At 51.5% G+C, this 22,095-nt stretch overlaps 1 protein-coding gene across 7 annotated transcripts in view; it reads right to left on the bottom strand.

The window, feature by feature from the left end:
- Positions 1–2,742: 2,742 nt before the first annotated feature.
- The window catches only part of TRPV1 (transient receptor potential cation channel subfamily V member 1), a 68,722-nt gene continuing 49,369 nt past the window's right edge, over positions 2,743–22,095 (bottom strand). For all 7 annotated transcript variants that reach the window (XM_054255632.2, XM_054255631.2, XM_078372499.1 and 4 more), the window contains 10 exons: positions 20,656–20,835; positions 18,883–19,041; positions 16,625–16,717; positions 13,958–14,028; positions 12,410–12,575; positions 11,940–12,006; positions 8,999–9,321; positions 7,609–7,736; positions 7,041–7,156; positions 2,743–3,959 (listed from right to left, as the gene is read on the bottom strand). In XM_054255632.2, the coding sequence (XP_054111607.1) occupies positions 3,787–3,959; positions 7,041–7,156; positions 7,609–7,736; positions 8,999–9,321; positions 11,940–12,006; positions 12,410–12,575; positions 13,958–14,028; positions 16,625–16,717; positions 18,883–19,041; positions 20,656–20,835 (1,476 nt within the window). In that variant the 3' untranslated portion in view covers positions 2,743–3,786. The remainder of the gene's footprint in view (positions 3,960–7,040; positions 7,157–7,608; positions 7,737–8,998; positions 9,322–11,939; positions 12,007–12,409; positions 12,576–13,957; positions 14,029–16,624; positions 16,718–18,882; positions 19,042–20,655; positions 20,836–22,095) is intronic.

Consider the following 22,095-nt stretch of genomic DNA (forward strand, 5'->3'; position numbering starts at 1 on the left):
CCTGTAGTCCCAGCAACTTGGGAGGCTGAGGCAGGAGAGTCTCTTGAACCTGGGGTGCGGAGGTTGCAGTGAGCTAAGATTGCACCACTGTACTCCAGCCTGGGTGACAGAGTAAGACTTCGTCTCAAAAAAAAAAGAAAGAAAGGAAACATTCCAATTGTAGGTATGTCCTTCCTTGAACAATCTCAGGTTTCTAATCTAATAACAAAAAATTTCTATTATTAGTTTTGGAAAAGTATGCCCACAGGATCCCTTCTAGCTCTGAGTAAATTCAAAAGCTGATCAGCTGGGCACGGTGGCTCACGCCTATAATCCCAGCACTTTGGGAGGCCGAGGCTGGTGGATCACTTGAGGTGAGGCGTTCAAGACCAGCCTGGCCAACATGGTGAAACCCCATTTCTACTAAAAATACAAAAATTAGTCAGGCATGATGGCAGGCTCCCATCATCCCAGCTACTAAGGAGGCTGAGGCAGGGGAATCACTTGAACCCAGGAGGCAGAGGTTGCAGTGAGCCGAGATCACACCACTGCACTCCAGCCTGGGTGACAGAGCAAGACTCTGTCTCAAAAAGCAAACACACAAAGCGGATACAATTTGCAGAAGTCTGCAGCTGTATGACACCCACACATTTTCTAGGAAAGGCCTACAGGTACAGCACAGAGTCCCAGGCCCACACAGGAAGCAAGAAGCCCTCCTGACTCCCTCTGGCCCAGGACAGGCCGGCCTGCCCCTGCACATTCTCTGCCAGGCAGCCTGACACAGCAGTTAAGGCCCAGGCTTTGGAGTCAGACTGCCTGGGGTCAGATCCAGGCCTTGTGTTTACTGGCTGTGCGGCCTTACTCACTGCAGGAACCTTGATTTTCTCATCTATAAAACGGAACTAATAATAGTGTCTTCATGAGCTATTAGGAGACTTAAAGGACCATGCACATGGAGCACTTTCATAAACACTCCCCACATCCTGGCTGTCTGCCTCCCTCCTGCAGGCTCCACGCTCACTTCACGGTCACACGTGGGCACCTGGGCACCAGCCCTTGGCGCCTCTGTGGGGACCCCTGTGGTCAGGCAGAAGCCAAACTAGAGAACAGGGAGGAGGGGCTGGGCACTGAGAATCACACCTGTAATCCCAGCACTTTGGGAGGCTGAGGTGGGCGGATCACCTGAGGTCAGGAGTTCGAGACCAGCCTGGCCAACATGGTGAAACCCCATCTCTACCAAAAATGCAAAAATTAGCCAGGCGTGGTGGTGCGCACCTGTAATTCCAGCTACTCGAGAGGTTGAGCCCAAAAAGGTGGAGGTTGCAGTGAGCAAAGATCAAGCTATTGCACACTAGCCTGGGCAACAGAGCAAGACTCCATTTCAAAAAAAAAAAAAAAAAAAGAATGGGGAAGAAGGATTCCAGTATTCCCCCAAAAACACCTCTCTTGGTAGGGCCCAAGCCCCAGCCTCAGCCAAAGTCCATCCTTTCATGAACCCACATCCAGTAACTCCACAACTAAATAACTCATTCTACTCTCCACAGATACTAGCACAAGCTGCTCGGTCTGGAACAGATCTCTCTTCCCAGGTATTTGTTTCTTAAGCTCTATTCTGTAAAGGAAGAGTCAGTAAACCCTTCTGTAAAGGGCCAGATAGTACGTGTTTGATGTTTTAGGTAAGTTTTTTATATTTTAGGCTTTACAAACTATTTGGTATCTGTTGAAAGTATTCATTTCTGTATTGTAGCAGGAATGCAACCGTAGGCACTATGTGAATATATGACTGCAGGTGTGTTTCACTAGAAGTTTATTTACAAAAACAGGTTGCATGACCGGGCACGGTGGATCATGCCTGTGATCCCAGCAGTTTGGGAGGCCAACGTGGGTGGATCACTTGAGTCAGGAGTTCAAGACCAGTCTGTTCAACATGGTGTAAGCCTGTCTCTACTTTAAAAAAAAAATACAAAAATTAGCCTGGCGTGGTGGCAGACACCTGTAATCCCAGCTACTTGAGGAGGCTGAGGCAGGAGAATTGCTTGAATCTGGGAGGCAGAGGTCGTGTGAGCTAAGATTACGCCACTGCACTCCAGATTGGGCAACAGAGTGAGACTCCATCCCAAAAAAAACATACATTTTATTTACAAAAACAGGTGGCATGGCCGGGTGCAGTGGCTCACACCTGTAATCCCAGCACTTTGGAAGGCTGAGGGGGGTGGGTCACTTGAGGTCAGGAGTTCAAGACCACCCTTGCCAACATGGTGAAACCTTGTCTCTACTAAAAAAAAATACAAAAATTAGACTGGACGTGGTGCTGGGCACCTGTAATCTCAGCAACTCCGGAGGTTGAGGCAGGAGAATCGCTTGAACCTGGGAGGCGGAGGTTGCAGTAAGCCAAGATGGCGCCACTGCACACCAGCCTGGGCAACAGAGTTAGACTCTGTCTCAAAAAATCAAAACATAACAAAACAAAAAAAAGCAGTTGGAGGCCAGGGTGGATCCATGGACCAAACTTTGCTGACTGTGGAAGGTGTATGCCTGAAAGGGTGCCCTCACCCCGGGTAACAACTGAAGAGTTGCTAGAGGCTCCTGGCCATATGGAATAGGGCACACACACACATACATGCACACATGTGCACCTGTATGCATGCACACAGCCACACACACCCCCACGTGTGCACACACGCATGCACAAGCAGCCTACACAGGGCCAGTGAGCTCTGCCAGCCCGTTACCCGGCACAAACTTCAGCCTTGACACCATATATATGTATGCGTATACATTTATTTGAGGATGCCAGTATGGATGGAGGGGAAGCAGGTGCTGTTTTGGGAAAGCAGGATTGGGGGGCCCTGCAAATGGAAGATCTTTCCAATGTTCTCACCAGGTACCTTTGGGACATGGTTCTGTACTTTTACCTGAACAGCAATAGAGCTACTATTTTTGAGGCTGTGATTCATCATCCAGTAGGATGAAGAAGACACTCCTATAGCAGCTTGATTCTGCCAGAGCTAGGAGTGGGACCAGCCTCCCCTGCCTTCCTGGGGAGTAAACAACATCGCCCCCCAGGCCACCCTGGGCAGGTAGGAAAGGAAGCACGCTACAGAGAGGAAGGGCTTCTGCGTTTTCCAGCAAAGAAAAGTTTTTGTTCCCAAAGGTGTTTTACTGGGCTTCATTTATTTTTGCTCCTAGTAATATAAAATCAAAGAAGGCTGGGTGCAGTGGCGTACACCTGTAATCCCAGCACTTTGGGAGGCCGAGGCGGGCAGCTCACCTGAGACCAGGAGTTCCAGACCAGCCTGGCCAACATGATCAACATGGTGAAACCCCGTTTCTACCAAAAATACAAAAATTAGCTGGGCTTCGTGGTGCATGCCTGTAGTGCCAGCTACTTGGGAGGCTGAGGCAGGAGAATCACCTGAACCCAGAGATAGAGGTTGTAGTGAGCTGAGATTGCGCCACTGCACTCCAGCCTGGGAGACAAGAGTGAAACTCTGTCTCAAAAGAAAAGAAAAGGAAAGGAAACAAGGGCGCAACATGTCCCAGGAGAGACTGACAGTCCACACTGTTGAATAAAGTGAGTAAGAACTTGAAAGCTTGTTTGGAGGTTCATGTGGGGACAGTGGCGGTTGGATGGACGTCACTCCTCGTGCTTCCAACAATGCCTTCCACACTTGTCCAGTGCAGACTTGGGAACATGCTGAGCAGGCCCGGACCAGGCCATGCTGCTGACCGAGCACTGGAGTTCCCCTAGCAGCCCCCTGAGGCGGTTGGGGGCCCAGTGTTTACGGTGCTTTCTGTGTCAGGTCCTCACTTCTCCCCAGAAGCGATGGGATTCTTGAAGACTTCAGCATCTTCTGGTTTAAGGGACCCTGAAAACTGTTGCAGATGAACCTCCTCGGGCTGAGCAGAGTGCCTGTCTCGGGCACTTGCCTCTCTTAAAAGGGGAACCAGGGCAAAGTTCTTCCAGTGTCTGCCTGAAACTGAAGGGTAAAACACGATTACTACCTTGGATGCAGCAAAACAAACACTTGCCTCTTGGCCTCACAAATCCCCGGATAAAAGGAGGCCCAGGCATGCGAGTGCTCCCTGCGACAGCTGGATCGTGCCATGTCCTCTTCCTGCCACTGCTCAGAGAGCCTCGTGCACTCTGGTGGCTCTTTCAATTCTTTTCCTCTGCCCCACCCCGACTTGCTTGTGGACTCAAGAGAGCCCATCGCCTGCCCCTCTTGGCCTCCATTTCCTCCCTGCCCAAGTGGGAGAGAGAGGAGGTCTCCAGAGCAACGCTGAGGACTGCCCGATAAGTGGCTCAACACCAGGGCAGCTCTGGGTGACGAGCACTACCAAGGAAGCTGGATTCCGGGTCTAGGCCCGCTGTATTCCAGCCTGGGCAACAGAATAAGACTCCGTCTCAAAAAAAAATAAAAAGAAAGAAAAGAAAAGAAAAGCAGCCGGGCACGGTGGCTCCTGCCTGTCATCCCAGCACTTTGGGAGGCGGAGGTGGGCGGATCACCTGAGGTTAGGAGTTCAAGACCAGCCTGACCAACGTGGAGAAACCCCATCTCTACTGAAAATATAAAATTAGCTGGGTGTGTGGCCCATGCCTGTAATCCCAGCTACTCAGAAGGCTGAGGCAGGAGAATCACTTAAACCCGGGAGGCAGAGGTTTCAGTGAGCGGAGATGGCACCATTGCACTCCAGCCTTGGCAACAAGGGCAAAACTCCGTCTCAAAAAAAAAAAAAAAAGAAAGAAAGAAAAAGAAAAGAAATTATAAATGTGAAGTCAGGCAACCTCCAACCATCCCCTATCCCTGCCCTAATTAACACGTCCATCCCTGTCACTGGGTCGATGTGTTTATAAATATCACAGTGTCTGTGCAATGTTGTAAACTGTCAACAACGTCATGCAAACATGATGCAAATCAACTGCAAAGTAAAACAGCGAATCCGTCAAAGATCCGCAAGAGTGATGCTGAAGAACCGCTCAAATCATATGCAAAGCTGCCTTTCGGTAGCTCTCTGACAAAGTCAGACCAGTTAACAGCTGACCAAGAGCTCATCAATAAGCATGGTGGCATGACGCGGGGAGAACTTCCGACTGAACTCAGGAAAATCACATGACTGCAGGAGGCCTGTGGAAAAACCGATAGGCCTCCAGCAATTTTCTAAAAATGAGCCTTTAATAAAACAGATTTTCCCTTCCAGCTCTAATGGAGTATCTAGTACTGTGCTAGCCATCCTGCTGTCAGCAATCACAGAACTAGGCAACCTACACGCAGCAGATGTTTTTCAGGGATAGGACATTAGGCAGCGGAAAACAGCAATCCTGCAAACAACACAAACCTGCCGCACAGTGGCTCACGCCTGGAATCCCAGCACTGTGGAGGCTGAGGAGGGCGGATCACGAGGTCAGGAGATCGAGGCCAGCCTGGCCAATATGGTGAAACCCCATCTCTACTAAAAATACAAAAATTAGCCGGGCCTGGAGGCGTGCACCTATAGTCCCAGCTACTTAGGAGGCTGAGGCAGAAGAATCACTTGAACCTGGGAGGCGGAGGTTGCTGTGAGCCAAGATCATGCCACTGCACTCCAGCCTGGGCAACAGAGACAGACTCTGTCTCAAAAATAAATAAATAAATAACACAAACCTAGCAGCTAAAGATTTTTAAAAATTAAAAATTTTAAAAGGCCAGGATTATAGGCTCACACCTATAATCCCAGCCCTTTGGGTGACCAAGGTGGGTGGATTACCTGAGGTCAGGAGTTCAAGAACTACCTGGGCAACATGGTGAAAGCCTGTCTCTACTAAAAAAAATACAAAAAATCAGCCAGATGTGGTGGCGGGTACCTCTAATCCCAGCTACCCCAGAAGCTGACGCAGGAGAATTGCTTAAACCTGGGAGGCGGAGGTTGCAGTGAGCCCAGATCATGCCACTGTACCCCAGCCTAGGCAACAGAGTGAGACTTCATCTAAAAAAAAAAAAGAGTTCTGGAAAGAGTGATGATAGTTGTACAATAATGTGAATGTGCTTAATGTCACTGAATTGTACACTTAAAATGATACGTATTTTACCACAATTTTTTACAATGAAATACAAAGTAATTCAAAACAAAGTGTGCAGGGTTGTCATTATAACTCAAAATGTGTCCACTATAAACTAGGCCTGCTTCATTTTTAAGTAAATGTCCTCAATTAGACATTTTTAATGTTTTCTATTAAATGTTTACCAGTAACTGTTAAACACCTTTCTTTCTGGTAGTAATTTTCCTTGGAGTTTTTCTATTTTTTTCTTTTATTTGAGACAGAGTCTCATTCTGTCGCCCAGGCTGGAGTGCAATGGCTCTATCTCATCTCACTGCAACCTCCGCCTCCTGGGTTCAAGCAATTCTCCTGCCTCACCCTCTCGAGTAGCTGGGATTACAGGTGTCCCCCACCAGGCCTGGCTAATTTTTGTATTTTTTCAGTAGTGATGGGGTTTCACCATGTTGGCCAGGCTGGTCTCGAACTACTGGCCTCAAGCGATCTGCCCACCTCGGCCTCCCAAAGTGCTGGGATGACAGGCATGAGCCACCGCACCTGGTCTTCCTGGGGTTTTTCTACTGAAAGCATCCCCTTTCCTCTCTCTCCCTCCCCTCTTCTCTACCTGCCCGGATGTGTTCATGAGTGACATGTGTTCCCATGTGCCTGTTTGTGTCTGCACCGCCCCACAGAGCTCTGACGTGGCATGAATACATGCAGGGTGAGGATCAGGGCCAAGGAGGCAGGGCGACCCACACAAGGAGGCAGGGCAGGACTGGCTGCATCCCCCGGGGTGCTGAGGACAGGTGCGTGGGTTGGAGGTGCTGGCCCAGCTGCTTGCACAGGCCCAGTGCGCTGTCAGCTGCATCGGCATGTGTGAGGCACTCATGTCAGCCCAGGAGTATGTGCACATGGCTGACATCAGGGGCTGCTCAGTGCCCAGGTCCTGGGGGGTGAGGAGCCCGGCAAAGGCCTGCAAGGCTCCCCCTGCCAATGTTGGGCCACCAGCTGAGGAGGCGCTAAGCACTGGCCCCACCCACCTCACCTCTGCTTGATCGCAGGGAGAAGCTTGGCATACGCTTGACACCCTCGCAGTTGCCTGGGTCTTCGTTGATGATGCCCACGTTGGTGTTCCAGGTGGTCCAGTTCACCTCGTCCACCCTGCAGGGCAAGGGGTCAGGGCAGCCTGAGAGCTGGGACAGCTTCCTGGTCCTAGCGCTCTGCCCACAGGCCCAGCCCAAGAAGCACACACATCAGGACACAGTGGGTAGGGAGGGCAGAGAGGACTTGATTTTTGGACACCATCCCCAAAGATGTGATCTCTGACCATCCCGGGTAGCCCAGGGACTTTAAATATTGGATGGCAGGCTCTGACCCTGCTCACTAGATGACCCCTTTGGGCACCTGGAATTTTCTGGAATTTTGTGTCTGGGCCCCACCAGCTGAGATCTCAGAGGGGTCACGTGCACACCCATAGCTGAGCTCTGGATGGGCCTCATCCCTACAGCTGGCCTTGGGAGAGCACCCCGTGTTCATGACGGGCTCAGCAGGCCCTGAGGCAGCCTCTGTGCCCACAGGGAGCCCCGAAACTCCCAAGCTCTGACTGGGGTTACCTGAAGCACCATCTGTAGTCGTCCTGGCCTTCAGGTGTGTACCCCACCTGTAGCAGCTTGCCAGAGCGGAAGGCCTTCCTCATGCACTTCAGGAAGCTCTTCTCCGTGTCCAGGATGGTGATGGCTCTCTGCAGGAAGACAGCAAGGACAGAGGCCCAAGGGGCAGAGGCTGCATCCCAGGGCCCCGTGGCTGCCAGGACCCATCTTCCCGGGGGCTCTCCCAGCCCCAGATGCCTCTGGGCTGGTATCCAGCGCCCTCCACGCTGGCCTTGTTTCCGGAGCCTGGTGGGGACACGCTCTATGCTGGGAGCCCAGCCTGGCCAGCCCAGACCTGTCCAGGTGCTACTGGTGCCTGCTGGGCCTACACAGGGCAGCCCAAGGCATGAAACGGAATGCCCCAGACCCCACCCTGAGGAGCTCACAAGGGGCTGAGAGCAGGGCCCTGGGTGAGACCGCCTGGGCCAGGTCCTGGCTCTGTCACTGGCTGTGTGGCCTTGTGCACAGATACCCAGCTTTGCTACGCCTACGCCTCAGTGCCTTCACTCAAAAATGGAACAGTATGGCCCGGCACAGTGGCTCACACCTGTAATCCCAGTACTTTGGGAGGCCAAGGTGGATGGATCACATGAGGGTGGCAGTTCGAGACCAGCTTGGCCAACGTGGTGAAACCCCGTCTCTACTAAAAATACAAAAATTAGCTGGGCATGGTGGCAGGCACCTGCAATCCCAGCTACTAGGAAGGCTGAGGCAGGAGAATCGCTTGAACCCAAGAGGCAGAGGTGGCAGTGAGCCGAGGTCTCACCAATGCACTCCAGCCTGGGCGACAAGAGCAAAACTCTGTCTCAGAAAAAAAAAAAAAAAAAAAAGGAACAGTAATGGAATCCATTTCCCAGGGCTGTTGTGAGGATTCAATGAGCTCAAGTAGGACAGACAGTTAGTATAGTCCCTACAACAGAGAAAGTGCTTCTTAATAAGAACGAAACTTATTATTAGTAGTTGGGGATGCAGATGTCGGCGACAGGGCTCAGAAAGGTAGCTGGCAGCCCTGCCCTGTGCTAGCTGCTCCCCTGAGTCTGGCCTCTGGTGCCCTCCTTACACCAGGCTCCTCTGAGGTGGATACCCTGTGGTTTGAGCCCTCTTCCTCCTTCCCTCCAGGACCACCCAGGCCACAGCCAAGCATGCGGGCTAGAAACACCAGCTGAGCTAATCTGCCCTGAGCAGATGCTGGCCAGGGGAGCTTGCTGGGAGTCCATGGAGGGAGGTGCTGAGGCTGTATCCTCCGGCCTGGCTGGGCTTCCTGCAGGGCTCATGTGCCCAGCTGTGTAAGGCAGTGGACAGAGCACCCTCGCCCTCCTGGCTGCTCAACTTCCCCCGCCACCCCCCCACCCACCTGCAGCTTCCAGATGTTCTTGCTCTCCTGCGCGATCTTGTTGACCGTCTCACCCATGAGGGCGATCAGCATGTTGAGCAGGAGGATGTAGGTGAGGATGACGTATGCCAGCAGCAGGATGATGAACACAGCCTTGAAGTCATAGTTCTCGGTAAACTCCAGGTCACCCATGCCGATGGTGAACTTGAACAGCTCCAGGCACGTGGAGTACAGGCTGTTGTAGGAGTTATCGGGGGGCCTGCAGCCAGGCCCCCGCCACCTGTGAGACGTGGACTCATTCGGCAGAGAGTTATTCTTCCCGTCTTCAATCAGCGTCACCACCGCTACAGGGCATGGGGAGGGTGGGGTGCTGCTGGATAGAAGCCAATACCCCAAGTCCCCAACATACACCCTCCTGCTCAGCCATGTGGCACCTTTGTGAGAAGTTATTTTTAAGGCACTTCTTCTCTAAAACTATCAAAAAAATTTTTACAATATATTGTTTTATGAACTTTACCATCATCTATTAGAAAAATACATATATAGATGTATAAATCTATATGTGCAATGTGCATGTAGCCAGCACCTTTGTGCAGTGCACAACCTGCTTAACCGTACCTGTCAGCTCTGGCTCCACACCTGCTTTGTCCGTCACACCCTGTTTGCCTGCATCCCTTAGAGGTACATTATGCAACCCTGAGCACTGAGGAGCCCAGAGTAGACTGGCCTCTTCCGACATTCTGCATGTTTCTTTGGGAAGTGGGGCGCAGAGCCTGAGAGCTTCCACAGCAGTTCTACATACCAGTATCCACTAACCCCCACTGGCCCAGTCAGTCCCTTCTGTACCTACTGAAATGCAGGCCTTCAGATCCAGCTGCCCATCCCTCCCAGCCAGAGATTCTAACACAAACTCCGGGGTAGGGACAGGGGGGGTGCGCCCTGTGAACCATGTAACTCTGGAACTCGGACGAGCATCAAAGCAGACTCAAGTGCTCAAAAAATGATGTGGAGGCTGTGCAGTGGCCTGCCATCCCAGCCCTTTGGGTAGCTCACACCTGTAATCTGAGCTACTCAGGAGGCAAGGCAGGAGAATCGCCAGAACCCAGGAGGCAGAGGCTGCAGTGAACTGAGATCGCTTCACTGCACTCCAGCCCGGGTGACAGGCCAAGACTCCACCTCAAAAAAAAAAAAAAAAAGTCATCATTTGGTCCCGTGATGGGATGAAGTGATTCAGGTAAGACTCATCAGTGGATGCTGACTCCTGGGTGAAGTCTGGTTATTCATGCAGTCTCCCAGCGTCTCCCTGAAAAGTATCCATTACAAAGGTAAATATAGTAGCTTTACAGTGGAAAAGTCTGGCCGACCCACAACACCAAGTCATCAAAGCTAACGTCTCCAGAGGTGAGACAGACGTCATGTGACTCCCAATAAAACGTACTGAAGGGCCGGGCACGGTGGCTCACGCCAGTAACCCCAGTGCTTTGGGAGGCCGAGGCAGGCGGATCACGGAAAAAAAAAAAGTACTGAAGAAGACATACAGTGTTTCTTGATACTCTGGCCAAAAGCGCACACCAGGCTGTAATCATGAGGAAACCATCAGACACACCCAGCTCGAGAAACACTGTGCGAAACCACCGGCCTCTACTCATTACAAACTCTAAGGTCACAATGACCAGGGAAGACCCAGGAATTGCCCTAGATAAAGGAGACTAAGGCCGGGTGCGGTGCCTCACACCTATCATCCCAGCACTTTGGGAGCCGAAGCGGGCAAATCACTTGAGGTCAGGAGCCTTAGACCAATGTGGTGAAACCCCATCTCTACTAAAAATACAAAAAAACCAGCCAGGGGTGGTAGCACCTGTAATCGCAGCTACTCTGGAGGCTGAGGCATGAGAATTGCCTGAATGTAAGCCAAGATGGCGCCACTGCCCTCCAGCCTGGGCAACAGCATGAGACTCTGTCTGGAAAAATAATGAATTAACTAGTCGATTAATTATTAAAGGAGACTAAAGAAGCATAACAATGGAACGGAATGCATGATCCAGGATTCTCATTTTCTGCTAAAGACCTTCATAGGACAATTGATGGAATTGGAACAAGGGCTGTGGGTTGGATAATAGCGTGAATCAATGTGACCTTCCTGCCTGTGTTCCTTCAGCTGTGTTTATGTCAAATAAGTTATTTCTTTTAGGAAATACACACTGAAGTGTTTCTTGGTACAGGGCTGATCATATCTGCAACTTACTCTGAGTCTTTTTCACGTGTGGCATACATGTGTGTGTGGGCGCACACGCGTGTGCAGGGCTGGAGAAAGTGATAACATAAATGTGGTAATTTGGGGGAATCTGGGTGAGGAGTACAGGGAAGGTATTGGTTCTATTCTTGCAACATTTCTGCAAGTCTGAAATAATGTCAAAATTAAAAGTTGAAAAAAACAACTGAGCCAAAATGTTATACAACAGGCGAGCACCCTTCTGGCCTGGGAAATTACTTACAACTTTTTTTTTTTTGGAGACGGAGTCTCACTCTATCACCCAGGCTGTGATATCAGCTCACTGCAACCTCTACCTCCCGGGTTCAAGAGATTCTCCTGCCTCAGCCTCCTGACTAGCTGGGATTACAGGCATGCGCCACCATGCCTGGCTAATTTTTGTACTTTTAGTAGAGATGGGGTTTTGCCATGTGGGTCAGACTGGTCTCAAACTCCTGACTTTGTGATCCACCTGCCTTGGCCTCCCAAAGTGCTGGGATTACAGGCTTGAGCCACCATGCCCGGCCTGATTAAAATATTTCATGAATCACTTGTCCAAGTTCTGTGGCTCATTACAGTGTGTCCCCTGCCTACCCTCTCTGTCACCGCAGACATGCACCTGCCTACCCTTCTCATCTCCTGGCAGAGTCTTCAGGAGGTCCAGGCAAGCAGGAGCCCTACCCTCTCCGCAGCCCTGACCAAGCCCATTACCTGTGGAAAACCCGAACAAGAAGACGATGTAGACGAACATGAAACGGCACAGGTCTCTCAGGATCATCTGCAGGAGAGAGCGGGCTCATCAGAGCCGAGTCCAGGCCCAGGAGGAGCCGAGGGGAGGGTCGGGCTGGTCAGCCTGGGGGGTGCATCTTGAGGACGCCAGGAGGGTTTGGTTTACTGGTTCTCAGTTCAGGGGTCTTGAGGGAGCATCCACCCTTCCCCCATAGCCTTCGTTCCGGTCGGGAGACTGAGGCCTGGTATGCAGAGGGGTCAAGTTTCAGGGGACCCCCCACACACAACCAGGTCAAGGCCAGATTGCTTGATTCTTGGAAAATGGGCTGGGAGCTAAGCCAGCCCATTCCTGGACAAGACAGAGAGGATGGGTGGAGTTCATGGGACAGCGTCTCCCGTGCCCACGAGGTAAGCGGGGTCCAAGGAGACTCCCTGGGGCACAGGGTACCCACCTTCTCTATCATGACGGCGTAAATGCCCATCTGCTGGAAGCCGCGGGTGTAGTACAGCATGTTGGTCCAGCCCATGGCCAGCGAGAACACCATGGAAGCCACATACTCCTTGCAGTGGCTGAAGTACAGCACCACAGTGGCCAGCATGAGCAGGGACTGCACAAAGCTGGGGGGAGGGGCAGAAAGCTCCATCACAGGAACTTGGGAGGCTGGGCGCCCCCAAAACAAAAGGCCACAGGCTGCTCAGAGGCCCAGACTACAGGGGCTAGGGATGGGCTGCGCTAATTCCTTCAGCCCAGGCATTCTCTCTCTTTTTTTCAGGCAGTCTCGCTCTGTCACCCAGGCTGGAGTGCAGTGACGCAACCTTGGCTCACAGCAAACTCTGCCTCCTGGGTTCAAGTGATTCCTCAGCCTCCTGAGTAGCTGGGACTACAGTCATGTGCCACCAAGCCCAGCTAATTTTTGTATTTTTAGTAGAGACGGGGTTTCACCATGTTGGGCAGGCTTGTCTTGAACTCCTGACCTCAAGTGATCAGCCCGCCTCGGCCTCCCAAAGTGCTGGATGACAGGTGTGAGCCACCGCACCATCCACACTGTTCTGTAACGGTGCTTTCACTCATCTGTCCCCTCCTAAAGCAGTGGTTCTCAACCAGGTGCGATTCTGGCACCACCCCCTAAAAAAGTGAGGGGCCTTTGGCCACATCTGGAGAGGTTCTTCATTGTCAAGACTCGGGGACAGGGAAGAGCTCCAGGCATCTGTGAGTAGAGGCCAGTGATGCTGCTAAATATTCTAGAAGGCACAGGGCAGCCCCCACCACCACACTAAGCATTATGCAATCCGAAATAGCAACAGTGCCAAGGTCGAAGAACCCCGACCCGGTTAAAGACAGGAAACTCCCTGAAGGCAGGGACCATGTCTGTTTCATCCAGTATTCCAGGGCCAACCTCATGAATGGCAGATGGATGGACAATGAGTAGAAAGGTGAACAGGAGTATTCTCACTTGGATTGTAATTCACAGCACAGTTTGTCCATCCCTGTCACCTGTCACAGAGTGGCCCTCAGGATTCATTCATCCCACAATATCTTTTTTTTTTTTTTTGAGACAGAGTCTTGCTCTGTTGCCAGGTGGGGGTGCCGTGACGCAATCTCAGCTCACTTCAACCTCCGTCTCCCGGATTCAATCAATTCTCCTGCCTCCACCTCGAGAGTAGCTGGGACTCCAGGTATGTGCCACCACACCCGGCTAATTTTTGTATTTTTAGTAGAGATATTTTGTATTTTTCACCATGTTGGCCAAGATAGTCTAGATCTCTTGACCTCGTGATCCGACACCCCCGCCCCCCGGCCTCGGCCTCCCAAGGTGCTGGGATTACAGGCATGAGTCACCCGCCCAGCCCATGAGTATCCATGGAGTGCCTTCCGCCTTTCCTTCAACATGTTCACTGAGGTCCCACTATGCACCAGGCCCAGTGTAAATGAGAGCTCATGTGATAACTGACTGCTGTCACCTGGGACTGGACTGGAAATGAGTGCAAGCGTCACTTACAAAAGCATCTCACTGTAGCTGTCCACAAACAAGGTCTTCAGCGATGGCCGCCTCTGCAGGAAGTACTGAATCTGCAGGTAAACAGACAGAGGAAGGTCCCCAGCACTCAGATGCTTCCTAAATGGCGCCATGATGGGGTGGCAGAGCATGTGAAAGCAGAGATTGTGGAAAGGGTGGGACGGCATGGATCAGGCCAATGGGGTAACACTAGGTCACCCCGTCAGTACAGATTGCTAAAAGTCACAGTGGAGGTGGCCGCAGTGGCTCACGCCTGTAATCCCAGCACTTTGGGAGGTTGAGGAGGGTGGATCACAAGGACAGCAGTTTGAGACCTTCATCCTGGGTAACTTGGTAAAACTCTGTCTCTACTAAAAATACAAAAAATTAGCCAGATATGGTGGCGGGTGCCTGTAATTCCAGTTACTCGGGAGGCTGAGGCAGGAGAATCGCTTGAACCCAGGACACGGAGGTTGCAGCGAGCTGAGATTGCACCATTGCACTCCAGCCTGGTGACAGAGCGAGACTCTGTGTCAAAAACAAAAAATACACAGTGGATTTACAAATATACCCAGAAGTGCAGACAGAAAGGAAAATCACCAAAATGTTATCAGTTGTATACCGAATTGGGCAAATTTCTTTCTTCTAATTGGTGATTTTTTTCCTATTTATTTTTCTTTTTTATTTTTTTTTTTTGAGACAGAGTCTTGTTCTGTCGCCAGGCTGAAGTGCAGTGACGTGATCTCGGCTCACTGTAACCTTCACCACCCAAGTTCAAGCAACTCTCCTGCCTCAGCCTCCCGAGTAGTGGAACTACACATGGGCACCACCACGCCCAGCTAAATTTTCTATTTTTAGTAGAGACAGGATTTCACCATGTTGGCTAGGATGGTCTTGATCTCTTGACCTCGTGATCCGCCTGCCTCAGCCTCCCAAAGTGCTGGGATTACAGGCATGAACCACCACACCTGGCCTTTTCCTAATTTTCTTTTTTTAAGACGGGGTTTCACCATGTTGGTCAGGCTGGTCTTGAACTCCCAACCTCAGGTGATCCACCCGCCTTGGCCTCCAAAATGCTTGGATTACAGGCGTGAGCCTGTAATTGGATTACATGTCCAGCCTTTTCCTCATTTTTTTAAAGAGATCAGAGTCTCACTATGTTGCCCAGGCTGGTCTCAAACTCCTGGCCTCAGCCTCCTAAGTAGCTGGGATTACAAGCATGAGCCACTTTTTTCTTAATTTTTTCACCCCCCAAGCATAATTTTTTCTTGGTTTTAAGTAAGCCTTAAAATTAAAATTCTTGTAAGAAGCTGCCACTGTCAGCCAGGAGTCCTGTCCAGGACATCCCCACACTCTGCTCCCTCCCACAGGTCAACCAGCTCTTGCCAATCCCGCCACACTTGCTACCTACTGTGGCATTGTGCTTTATTGTAACGTGAACTGTGAGTGTGAAAAGCAGTTGGCTTTGTGAAGACAAAGTTCAATGACAGAACAATCCCATAAAGATGAGGGACTTAAAAAAAATGGGTATAGCTTCCACCAAAAACACTGGGGGATAAAAATCACAATGGAGCCTGGCGTGGTGGCGCCTGCCCGTAGTTCCAGCTACTCCAGAGGCTGAGATGGGAGGATCACTTGAGCCTGGGGGACAGAGGTTGCAGCGAGCCATGATCGTGCCACTGCACTCTAGCCTGGGTGACAGAGCAGGACCCCATCTCATAAAAATTCAAGTTAAAATACTACAAGGGTTTCTGGAGTCAAAAAAACAAAACAAAACAAAACACGATCATCTCAAATTCTACATTCAGACATTTTTTATGCATCTAAATTTTCACTCTTCTTTAAAGAAGCTGAAACTAGAAATCTTAGATGATATAAATACGGTGTTGCAAGAAAGGCGATGAAAAATCTGAAACAGTGGGTCCCACATTCAAAGAAAAGATTACTCCTGCATTACAAAAAAAAAATGGCCAAGGATTCCACATGTTTGAATTTCCAGTTAAAAATAAAACAATTCCTTGCCAGCACAGTGGCTCACGCCTGTAATTCAGCATTTTGGGAGGCTGAGATGGGTGGATCACTTGACGTCAGGAGTTCAAGACTAGCCTGGCCAACATGGTGAAACCCCGCCTCTACTAAAAATACAAAAAAATTAGCAGTGTGTGGTGGCAGCTGCCTGTAATCCCAGCTACTAGGGAGGCTGGGGTAGGAGAACCGCTTGAACCCAAGAGGTGGAGATTGCCGTGAGCTGACCTCATGCCACTACACTCCAGCCTGGGTGACAGAAAAAAAAGCAAAAGCAATTCCAGTATGCATGGAGAGTTCCTTCATTGTCCAGAGCTTTCACAGACTGGTGTGATTAATTAAATAACTACCAGTCATGATCCTCACTTAAGAGGCCTCCACTCTGCCTCTGTAATTAAACATTACATTCCATGGAGAGGCCGGAGTGTCTATTTTCAACTTGCCTGCCTTGGGCCTGTGGAGATGCCCTGAGCACCCTCCCACCCCCGCGGTGACTGCCTGAAGGGCTCTCATCTTCGGCTCAGCATCTCTGAGCTCTGCAAGCAGGGCCATTAGGTGTCTGATGAATAAAAAAGTGAGTGAGTGGTCAGGGCTGCTCTTGCCTTGGTGATAATGGAAACTCATAACGTGGGAAGGAAGACTTACCCCTCGGAAAAAGAAATAGACTCCTCCTAACACAGACAGAATCTCTCCAGTAACTCGGAAATAGTCTTCAGTGTTTTCCATCTTAAAGGGAGGCTGTGAGATGCAGAGAAGTTTGTCACTCCATGTGATCATTCGTTCATTCAACAAACACTGACCACGTACCAAGCCCTGGGATGCAGACATAACTCCTGCCCGAAGGCACAGCCTCCATCAGGGGAAGGACATGCAGAGATAGTGTGTTATTAGGGGAGCACCTGCCAGGAGACCCCACTGTGGGCCTGATTCCCCAAAGTGGCAGCCTCTAGGTGCCAAGCAGAGCATCTTACAATGCTGTGCTGCCTCCCAAACAGTGTCCCGGCAGGCCTGAAGCTCCTCCTGGCTGGGAGCAGGGTGATGGACAGGTGGAGGCACTCTCACAGACCCCACGCCACACGCATCCTGCTGCCCCCCAGCCCATGGCCAGCTCCTGGTCTCCCACCAGTGTCAGGAACGCCCACTGACCATGGAGGGAGGGACCATTTGCACACACGCACGGGTGTCACCCTTGTGTTTCAGTTGCCATTTCCTGGAGTGGGTCACCATCCAGATTTCATAAGCTCTAGTTCACTAGCTTGCCTTATTAGCACATGTTTCTCTTAAAAGGAAGTCATTATGTGGCCTTAACAGGTGGATAGAAATAGGATTTCATGCAATTGTGAAGTTGAGTTCTTTTTTTTTTTCTTTTGAGATGGAGTTTCGCTCTTGTTACCCAGGCTGGAGTGCAATGGCGCGATCTCAGCTCACCGCAACCTCCGCCTCCTGGGTTCAGGCAATTCTCCTGCCTCAGCCTCCTGAGTAGCTGCGACTACAGGCACGCACCACCATGCTCAGCTAATTTTTTGTATTTTTAGTAGAGATAGGGTTTCACCATGTTGACCAGGATGGTCTCAATCTCTTGACCTCGTGATCCACCTGCCTCGGACTCCCAAAGTGCTGGGATTACAGGCTTGAGCCACCGTGCCCGGCCTGAAGTTGCGTTTTTAAAGTAAATTTGCTGCTGGGCATGGTGACTCACACCTGTAATCCCAGCACTTTGGGAGACTGAGGTAGGTGGATCATTTGAGGTCATGAGTTCAAGACCAGCCTGGCCAACATTGTGAAACCCTGTCTCTACTAAAAATTAGCTGGGTGTGGTGGCAGGTGCCTATAATCCCAGCTACTCAGGAGGCTGAGGCCCGAGAATCACTTGAACCCAGGAAGCAGGGGTTACTGTGAGCCAAGATCACACCACTGAACTCCAGCCTAGGGGACAGAGTGAGACTCTGTCGCAAAAAAAAATTTTTTTTAATAAAGTAAATTTGTAAAGTGCCCTGGAAACAAAGGCAGCAAATTAAGTGCCTGGGTACGGCATGTGAAGGAGCAGTCCAGGAGTTCCAGGGATTCTTGGATCTTGGCAGAGGGAAAAGTCTGGTCTTAGGCTGATTTGATGGATGGCCCAGGGCCTGGCATGGAAGTGCTCAAAAGCCTAAATCCAGGGAATGAATAATGAGTGAATAAAAGAGGGCAGGCAAGCAGGATGATGGTGGGCCCTAGGCTTACACCAGCCACATCCCTGCAGACCCCCAGGCCAGGGGTGAGCTGTGTCCCAAGCCCGAATTCCTGCCCGAATTCCTGCATGATTTCTCTTTTTTTCTTTTTTGAGATGGAGTTTCGCTCTTGTTGCCAAGGCTGGAGTGTCACAGTGAAATCTCAGCTCACCACAACCTCTGCCTCCCAGTTCAAGCGATTCTCCTGCCTCAGCCTCCTGAGTAGCTGGGATTACAGGCATGAGCCACCAAGCCTGGCTAATTTTTGTATTGTAAGTAAAGATAGGGTTTCTCCATGTTGGCCAGGCTGGTCTCGAACTCCTGACCTCAGGTGATCCTCCCCCCCCGCCAGCCTCCCAAAGTGCTGGGATTACAGGTGTGAGCCACCACACCCAGCCCCTGCGTGCTTTCTAATCAAGCACACCTCTTCTGCAATCAGGGACCTGAGTGACCACACACTCAGCCCCCAGAACCTTAAGTTAAAGGAGAGGGACTGAGAACAGGGAAGGGGCAGGTCCCCAGTGCAGCCTGAGGCAGGGAAATGGGCACAGGTGATCCCTCCATTGCTCCAGCAAGCTGGGAAGGAGTCCAGGGCAGAGCCTGGGCCTGGGGTCGGGGAAGTCTGCCTGGAATGTCCATGCCCCTTCCCCACCACCCGCAACCCTGCCCATGAGGCTGAGCCTCTGGCCGCACCAAGCCAACCACCGGCCTGTAGTAGGCAGCCATGGTGAAGATGATCATGTAGAGACAGTAGATGAAGAAGTTGAAGTAGAAGATGCGCTTGACGAATCTGTCCCACTTGTCCTGCAGGAGTCGGTTCAGCGGCTCCACCAGGAGCATGTCGTGGCGATTCTAGAGGGAGCAAAGAGAAGTGAGGTTCCCTCCCGCAGCAGGAGCAGCCTGGCACTCCCACACCAGCCTGTGGTGCTCCCCACAGCTGTCGCCCGCACAGTCCAGGCAGGACCGCCCTCGGCCCACGGGACAGCTGAGGCTCACCGGAGGTCTGAGCCAGCAGCAGCCAGAGCCTGGGGCTGGTCCCAGCACTGCTGCAGCTCACCGAGGGACCCGGCCTCTTGGCGTCAGTGTCCCCAAAGGCGCAGGGATTGGGGTGAAAGTGACAAGCTCTAAGTGTTCACTGAATGGCCCACAGCACTACCCAGCAGCCTGTGCCCATGTGTCTAATAACTCACTCCCGAGAGCCCTCCATAATGGGAAGTAGTTGGCTCAGGCGGAGCCTGGCATGGGGGCTGAGGGCAGGCAGGAAAGAGCCTTTGGGTCCTCACTTCTCACATTTCCAGCCTGGGTCAGGCAGGGCGGCAGGGAATTAGGAGGCCCTCCTGCAAGGGGAGGGCACAATGCCAGACGCCATCATTACAAATATGCTTCGGGGCAAATGTCTCATATTCAGAAATTTTGATAAAGTTCAAATAGGCCTGGCACAGTGACCCACGCCTGTAATCCCAGCACTTTGGGAGGCCAAAGCAGGGGGATCACCTGAGGTCTGCAGTTCGAGACCAGCCGGGCCAACATGGAGAAACCCCATCTCTACAAAAATATAAAAATTAGCCAGGCATCATGGTGGGTGACTGTAATCCCAGCTACTCAGGAGGCTGAGGTGGGAGAACTGCTTGAACCCTGGAGGCAGAGGTTGCAGTGAGCCAAGATCATGCCATTGCACTCCACTGTGGGCAACAGAGTGAGACTCCATCTCAAAAAATAAGATAAAATAATAATAATAAAATAAGTTTGGCCGGGCGCAGTGGCTCATATCTGTAATCCCAGCACTTTGTGAGGCCAAAGTGGACAGATCACCTGATGTCAGGAGTTTGAGACCAGCCTGACCAACATGGTGAAACCCCATCTCTACTAAAAATACAAAATTAGCCCGGCATGGTGGCGGGCATCTGTAATCCCAGCTACTTGGGAGGCTGAGGCAGGAGAATCACTTGAACCTGGGAGGCGGAGGTTGCAGTGAGCCGAGATGGCGCCACTACACTCCAGCCTGGGTGACGAGAGCAAAGCCTTGTCTCAAAAAAAAAAAAAAAAAAAAAAAAACTACAAGCCCTACCATGAAGTGAAAAAAAAAAAAAAGTTGCATATTCTGTATAGCCTGATCCCATTTACGTGAACAAAATGAAACTACGCATTCTGACATAGTATCAAAGGTGGGTCCATTTTGTGTGGGTATCTCCGCAACATTTCCATTTTGATGGGACGATCATCGTGTGTGCTTGCTCTGCTTAGGGAAAACTCAGTGGGCGTGAATGGGGATCTGAGGCTGCAGGGCCTGGGCCCAGGCAGTAGTTTTCACTCATGAGATGCCAGCTGGAGCTGGAGCAGGGGCTGGGGCTGGGGCTGGAATTGGGCTGGGACTGGGGCTGGGGCTGAGATTGGGCTGGGATGGGGCTGGGATTGGGCTGGGGTGCAGAGGCCAAGAGGCCCTCCCTGGCTTGCCCGGCCACTCACAGGGGTCTCACTGCTGCTATAGGCGATCACCTCCAGCACCGAGTTCTTCTCACATGTGTCGATGCAGGACAGGTCATAGAGAGAGGAGTGCACAGGCCCATAGGCCCACTCCGTGAACTTCCTGGACAAGTGCCTGCACTCGGGCTCCTGCATCTCTCTCTGGAGAATATAGGCCAAGACCTGCCCCCAGGGATCAAGAGCCCGTCAGAGGCCAGCTGGGGCCCAGCCCCAGACAGCACCCGAACAACAGCTCTACTTCCCAGCCCAGCTGGTGGCCCCGCCCAAGCCCCAGGCGAGTCCCCACCCCCTTCCTGACCACCATTAAGATCAACCAGCACGCGGGGCATGGTGGCTCACACCTGTCATCCCAGAACTTTGGGAGGCCGAGGTGGGCAGATCACCTGAGGCCAGGAGTTTGAAGCCAGCCTTGCCAACATGATGAAACCCTGTCCCTACTAAAAATGCAAAAAATTAGGCAGGCATGGTGGTGGGCACCTGTAATCCCAGCTACTTGGGAGGCTGAGGCAGGAGAATCGCTTGAACCCGGGAGGTGGAGGAGCAGTGAGCTGAGATTGCACCATTGCACTCCAGCCTGGGCAACAAGAGCGAAACTCTGTCTTAAAAAATAAAAATAAAAAATCAACCAGCCGCTGCCTCAGATGCTACCTGCACTACAGCAGGCCCGGTGTCGCCTCACCGCAAGCCTCAGCTCTACCATCTCACCATGAAGGACATGGTGGTTCATTCTCAAAAACCTCAAGCCAGAAAGAAATAAAGAGAATGCAAGAAATGAGAGCCAGATCGAGTGGCTTCTGCCTGTAATCCCAGCTACTTGGGAGGCTGGGGTGGGAGGATCAGTTGAGGCCAGAAGCTGGAGACCAGCGATGTCACCTAAAGCAGTTCCTGCTTGTCATGGAAAAACACCAACAGCTTTTTCTTTTGCTTTTTCTTCTTCTTTTTTTTTGAAACAGAGTCTTGCTCTGTCACCCAGACTGGAGTGTAGTGGCACAATCTCAGCTCACTGCAACCTCTGGTTCTTGGGTTCAAGCGAATCTCCTGCCTCAGCCTCCTGAGTAGCTGGTATTACAGGCATCCGCCACCATACCCGGCTAATTTTTAGTAGAGACGGGGTTTCACCAGGTTGGTCAGACTGGTCTCAAACTCCTGACCTCAGGTGATCCGCCCGCCTTGGCCTTCCAGAGTGCTGGGATTACACTCGTGAGTCACGGCACCCACCACAACAGCTTTTGTTCTGTCCCACCCTAGACTGTCCCACCTCCATCGCTCATCACCCCGCCCCACCACGTCTTGTTGCTGATACTCAGAGCTGGAAATTCAAAATGGTCACATCAGCCATGCAGGGTTCTGCCCAAGGCTCCCAATTTCTCGGTCTTATTCTAACAGCCCTGAAGGCTGATCCGACAGAATCAGAGGTCCTGC

The sequence above is a fragment of the Callithrix jacchus genome, chromosome 5 (genome assembly GCF_049354715.1).
Source record: "Callithrix jacchus isolate 240 chromosome 5, calJac240_pri, whole genome shotgun sequence".
NCBI lineage: Eukaryota > Metazoa > Chordata > Mammalia > Primates > Cebidae > Callithrix > Callithrix jacchus.